General features: G+C 40.5%; 1 protein-coding gene across 2 annotated transcripts; it reads left to right on the forward strand.

Moving 5' to 3' along the window:
* The first annotated feature begins 416 nt into the window (after window positions 1-416).
* On the forward strand, window positions 417-5387 carry LOC145954226 (uncharacterized). 2 transcript variants are annotated; one of them, XM_083068108.1, is made up of 4 exons: window positions 417-1253; window positions 1726-2183; window positions 2258-2600; window positions 2677-5387. In XM_083068108.1, the coding sequence occupies exons 2-4, from the start codon at window positions 2103-2105 to the stop codon at window positions 3525-3527; spliced, it is 1275 nt and encodes a 424-aa protein (XP_082924234.1). In that variant the 5' UTR covers window positions 417-1253; window positions 1726-2102; the 3' UTR covers window positions 3528-5387. The 2 variants fall into 2 exon arrangements, with proteins under 2 accessions (XP_082924234.1, XP_082924235.1); XM_083068109.1 differs by having other exon boundaries at window positions 2258-2555.
* The last annotated feature ends 1202 nt before the right edge of the window (window positions 5388-6589 follow it).

The following is a 6589-nucleotide window of genomic DNA, read 5'->3' on the forward strand; positions in this document are numbered from 1 at the left end:
TAAAGAAAGGCACCTTTCTTGGTTAGCTCGTGTAGAGGCTTCTATGTCCTCAGAATGGAAAGAAACAGGTATTTTTGAATTTATCCAACTAGCTAAGTTCGACCTCCACCTTTTCGACCCTCAAATGCTCCTTTCTGCTATCTTCTTCTGGAATAGAGAGACTCGGGCTTTCGAGTTTCCTTGTGGCTTCATTTGCCCGACGTTACTTGATGTTGCTGCTATAACAGGGTTAAAGCCTATTGGAGATAGGTTTTATCCTGACGCCTTTGAAGAGGAAATTTCGATCAAGGATACTTCAATTTCTTGGGATAAGAAGACCTATTTGGCCTTTATTAACGCGCATATGGGACAACCTGACACGCCTGTCTCACCTTCAGAACATATTGCCTTTCTTATGTACTGGTTGTCAGCCTGTGTCTTTTGTACCCCTTCGTTTCAAGTCCCAAAATATTATTACAATTTAGCTCAAGCCCTTCATTTGCAAAGGAAAATCTGCTTAAGCAAATTACTTCTGGCCTCTCTTTATACTTGTCTTGATGAAGCTTCTGAAAGTCTTGCTCGAGAATCTGGGCCTCGAAATCTCTCTGGCCCGTTATGGCTACTTCAACTTTGGCTCAACGCGCTATTGGAGAAGAAACTTCATTTGCCCTCAAAACCCATTCCCATATGTGAACTCGAAGGAGCTCGTTTAACAACCCTTACCCCTCGAAAGCGTCTGGTAGACAATTTCGAGAAATATATTAGAGCCATCCTTAGCTTTACTGACTTCACTGAAGATTTAGCCCCTTTCATTCGACCGAACTTGATAGGTCCTACATGGTTGCGCCAAAATAACCAAGTTGGTAGCATCAGTCCAGCTTCAACTGACCTGTGGTTTGGATTCTTGTCTTGGGATGTGATCATGTCGGGTATGAGGCAAAAAGATGTCAGACTTTATCCTTATCAGCCCCAACTTTTTGCTCGACAGTTTGGACTTTGCCAAATGAAACCTCTTCCCCTTCGACGTAAAGAGGGCATTGATGCGGATATTTGTGTCGAAAAAGGGAATTATGAAGAAGTCCTCAACTTCATCCTTCGCCCTGATAAAGAACTTAGGCTTACACCGACCACCTTTTCTCCTTCCTTCTTAGTCTCAAAATGCTACCTTCGATGGTGGTGTTACTATATTGTAGATAAACTCACCGATTTTGATGGCTTTCTGAAAAAGCTGATTAGTTCTCCTCTTTCTTGTTCGCAGGGGCCTAAACAACCAGGTACTTTCAAGAATCAACTTATCATTTATCAATTCGAACAATTTTTTAAGGTTTGTTATCGACCTGACAATGCGCACCGAACCATTTTTGACGCTTCTGTCTCATTATCGAAAATGGTACAACGGAACATTCGCTCAAAAAAGGTAATAAATCCTCAAGGTAAAACTGATTTCGAAAAATTTTGTCCAAAGCATATACCTCCTCTTCCAAATGCCCTTTTTGGTCTAGTTAAACATGTATCTCATCCTCCTTGGGTGAAAACACTCGACCCGTTTTACCTTGAGCGCAAAGAAGTTCCTGTAAAGAATAAAGTTACCTACGCGAGATGTTCCGTGTACGATTTTCCTCGAAACAAATGGTGGCCATTATGTTGGGTCAATAACATTAACCCTCCTCCTGGTAAATATTTTTCACCTCCTTCTTCTTCGCGTATACCTTAAACTTGTCTCACTTCTTTGCTCGACACTTGTAGCTGCCATCCCTCAGCGTGTTCCTCGACATGTTGATCCAACTCCTGATTGGGAGAGTGACGATGACGAGGATAAGGAGACATCGAAAAAGGGTCGAAAGAGAAAGACCGCTGCTGACAAGGTTTCTTTACGTTCTAAGGTATACCTGTTTGGATTGCAGTTTTTCTCGAGACTAATATTTTATCTTACCTTCTCGAAATTCTACTCTACAGAGTATTGGAAACTCGAAGAAACAAAGAATAGGTTCAGACAGTACCAAAACTGTTAAGTATCTTACCTCAAATATTAAGATTATTTTCTTGCTCGTTTTTCATACCTAATCAATTATTTTCCAATTCAGGTCTCGACCACAAAAAAACAAGACAAGGGGAAAGGTAAGATGGTCTTGCCTCTTCCCAAAAAACCTCAACAATCCTCTGGCGAGAAGTTGCTTAAAGACGCCATGAAGTCCGTTCCTAAGGTATCTCAATTTCGACGTCTTTCCTCCTTTATATTTCTCTTATGCCTTTAACCGTTCTAAAATCCTATTAATAGGATATTGCGATTATCCCACTGGATTCTTCTCAAGGGGTGTCTCAAGAGGTGCAGAAAAGCGTACCCTTTGCCACTGAGGTAACCCAACATGTTCATCTTGTTATACCTTGTGACTCAAATTTCCTCTTGATGTTTAGCCTGACTTCTTCATTTCCTCAGTTGTCTACTCCTCAAGTGGATGTTGCGGCGCTTGCCTCTGCCATGGCTTCGATAGAAGTTCCCCCTCCTGTCGAAGAGGGTAAGATTCCCCAACCCGAACCTTTGACTAATATGGAGACGCGGCAAGACTCCGCTCAAGGTGAACCTTCTTTCGAACTACAACCTCCCTTGGATCCGAACCAGGGTATATTTCTTTCGACTTTAATCTTCGATATGATACCTTGTTAATGGAAGTTTCTTATGTATTTACTTTTGTGCAGGTTCAACTGAGTCCCCTAGACCTTTTACTACTTCTCCTTCGACCCAGGGCGGTGCTACTTCTTCTGTCCAAGGTCTCTCCTTGATTCCCTCTCCAGATCTGGATTTGATGAGTTTCTTTAATGACGAGGACGAAGATATCAATACTATCTTCGAAGTGTTGGACAACTGGACGAGTGGTCCCTCTGGGTCAGAGAAAGACAAATTGAAGGTTGTTGAGCCAGCTTCTGACACACCTTCTTACCAACCCCTACTCGACTCTTTTCGCTCGAAGGCATACGTTAAAGATCTCGGTCAAGCCTTCCTCATTCCTGAATTCAAAACGGAAGTGCAACAAATGATTGATGAGTTGCTCAGTTATTCGAACCTTCCTTCTGATATTTCTTTAGAGCTTCAAGCATTTATCAAGCCCTTTAGCCGCGCCTGGGAACTTCGAACTCAGTGGTCTACTGCATATCAAGAAGTGACTCAAATTGAGGTCGAAACTGAAGGAGACCGTGCTAAGCTCGAGAAACTCCGAGACGAGTTGGTTTCTATCAAGAAATCAACGGAAGAAATGATTTCTGCTTTACAAGCATTGCAGAAGGAGGAGGCTGATATCGAACGTACTATCGAAGCCTTAAACCACGAGCTTGACAAAACTCGCTCGAAGAAGGATGGAGTGAAAATTAAGAGTCAAGAGATCAAGCAACATCAAACAGGGCTTAAGGAAGAGGGCAAAGCCATTTCTTCTCGGTTAGCAAAGACTTTGGAGCAGAAGAGGCATTTAGAAGCTCAATGTGCGTCTCGCAAAAAGAATCTGGACGAGGCTTACAAAGCTTTCGAGGATTTCAAGAAGCAATTTTTGCAATAATTCATTCTTCTTATCTACTTTTCCAACCTTTTAGTTTATATTTGCCTTGTATTGAACAATTATTCTTCTGCTCTTTTATGGAAATGTTTTAAATATTTCCCATTTATGACTTTGCTTGCACTTGAATTATTTATCTCCTTAATTACATATGCGTTCTTTGAATATACTTGCTCGACTAGAAATGGGCCTTCCCAATTATATGACCACTTCCCCAAACATCGAGATTTTTGATCCATGGGAAGTATAACTTTTAATACCAATTCTCCGACTCGAAAACGTTGCATATTCACTCTCTTATTATAAGTTTTCTCGACTCTTTCTTTCTGTTGAACAATATTCTGTAACGCAATTAATCTTTCTTCCTCTAAAGAGATCAACTCATCATACATCAAGTTCCAATAATCCTCCACGGGTAATTCATTTTGTTTTTGTATATGAATTGATTGTAAGTTAATATCAATAGGAAGAATAGCCTCATGGCCATATACTAATTTATATGGGGTTGTTTTCGTGGCATCTCGAGGTGAGTTCCTATATGCCCATAGTATTTGGACGAGAGTTTCATGCCAATTTCGAGGTTTATTTGATATGTGTTTTTTGATTAAACCAATTACCACTTTATTAGCAGCCTCAACTTGACCATTAGCTTGGGCGTAATATGGTGTTGAAGTTACCAACTTAATTCCTCTTGATTCTGCATATCGAGCAATGTTTCGACCCGTAAAAACCGTACCCTGATCAGTAGTGATTGTTTGAGGAATTCCAAACCTTGTAATAATATGATCTTCGATAAAATCAATTATATTTTTTTGCTCGACTTCTTTTAAAGGAATAGCTTCAACCCATTTTGTAAAATAGTCTATGGCAACTAGTATATACCTGTGGTTCTTCGAGGAAGGTGGGTGTATTTGTCCGATTAAATCCATTGCCCAACCCCGAAATGGCCAAGGTTTGATGATCGAATGCAACTCACTTGCCGGTACCTTTTGTATTGGTCCATGCTTTTGACACTCCACACAACATTTTGCGAATTCGACACAATCTTTAATCATAGTAGGCCAATATAAGCCTTTCCTTGACAAAACCCATTTCATCTTCTTTCCAGCTTGATGTGCTCCACAAATGCCTTCATGAATCTCTGCCATTACTATATAACCTTCATGGTCTCCCAAACATTTGAACAAAACTCCGTCGAAGCCTCTTTTGTACAATTCATCATTTAGTAAGAGATAATTGAGAGCTTGGAGTTTAATCTTCCTTTCAACCTTTATGTTAGGATCTCGCAAGTATTCGATCAATTCGCTCCTCCAATCTTGTTGACCTGCTGAACTTATATTTAGAATTGCTCGATAGTCTAACACTTCACTCTCTGTATGAATCAGATATTCAAGATACTCTTTGCTGATTTTATATCCAGAGGCTATTTGGGCCAATTTATTTGCAATATGATTTGAGTCCCGGGGAATGTGTTGTAACTCTACTTCATCAAACGTGTCAAGTAATCGTGTAGCTCGAGTTTTGAATTCAATTAATTTTTCATTTAAACACTTATACTCTCGAGTTAATTGTTTGATGACCAGTTGTGAATCTCCTCGAATTACCACATTTTTAGCGCCTAATTCTTCAAGAATCTCAAGTCCAGTAATCAATGCTTGGTATTCAGTTTCATTATTCGAGCATCCTGTATTTGTTTTGACTGATAACTTCGTCGGGACCCCTTTGGGAGAGATGATTAAAAGACCTATTCCGGCGCCTAACTCGTGTTTCGAGCCATCGAAATATAATTGCCAAGGCTTGGTGGTTATGTAATTAACTTCTTCAGTTCCATTCGAATGTTCTGCAAGAAAATCTGCAATTATTTGTCCTTTAGTTGCTTTAGCGGCTCGAAAGTTAATGAGTATTCGGTTAAGGCAAGTGCCCATTTGCCGACTCGAGAATGTAACACAGGTTTACACAACATATATTTTATCACATTACTTCGACAAAGTATTACAACATTACGAGTCCTAATATAGTACTTCAACTTAGTACACGCAACATAAAGACTTAAACATAATTTCTCTAAAGGGGTGTATCTAAGTTCTGCTCCTACTAACATTCGACTTAAATAGTAAATGACTCTTTCGATGCCATTTTCATCATCTTGCGCCAGCATGCCCGCAATAGTCGAATCATTAGCTGAAATGTACAACTTCAGTTGCTTCCCTTCAGAGATTGGTGCAAGCACTGGAGGATGAGCCAAGTAAGCTTTAATTTCTTCGAATGCTCTCTTTACATCCCAACAAAAGGTTTTCTTGACACCTTTCTCTTCATCCATCACCCCAGAGTTGTAAGCGTCAAAAGGTTTGGTCTTGGCAAATGCTGTCAGTTGTTGATCAGCAAAATACATGCCAACTTCATAAGTCTTCTGATCAGCTTCGAGAACCTCTAAACCTTCATCATCGTTCCAGAAGAAAACCTTCTGGTGTACGGTCGAAGGAACAGCACCTACCCCATGAATCCACTCCCGACCTAGCAACACGTTGAAGTTTGCTTTGGAAGGTGTTACTATAAACATGGTAGTCCTCTTCACACTTCCGATCTGTACATCGAGCAGAATCATACCTTCAGGATGTGAAGACTTGCCTGCATAGTCGGAGATCATGATGTTATGGGGTTTCAGATCATCCAAGGATTTCCCAAACCTTTTCAGCATTGTCTTAGGCAAAATATTCACAGCTGCGCCTCCATCGACCAAGACCTTGTTTACCTCTTGCCCTTCGATCATCAGTGTTAACAATAGGGGTTTGAGATGTCCTTTCATTTCCTCTGTGGGAGAGTCGAAAACAGCAGAGTTGAACTTAGGAATAACCCTCGAGATTTGATTGACCCATATGATTTTGGACTCATAATTGGGGTCCTCGAAAACGTCTTCCCTGATGATATCCTCTTGTTCATTCACGGATTCCATAGCACCAGCATACTCCGAAGGTAAAATGGAAACTACCCCGCAAATATCTTCCAAAGAATCCTCGAAACCGCTCTCGAAGCAGTTTGTTATCATGTCTTCATCGTCTTCGATG

Source organism: Cajanus cajan, chromosome 2 (assembly GCF_000230855.2).
Source record: "Cajanus cajan strain Asha chromosome 2, NIPB_CcT2T_4, whole genome shotgun sequence".
In the NCBI taxonomy this organism is placed as follows: Eukaryota; Viridiplantae; Streptophyta; class Magnoliopsida; order Fabales; family Fabaceae; genus Cajanus; species Cajanus cajan.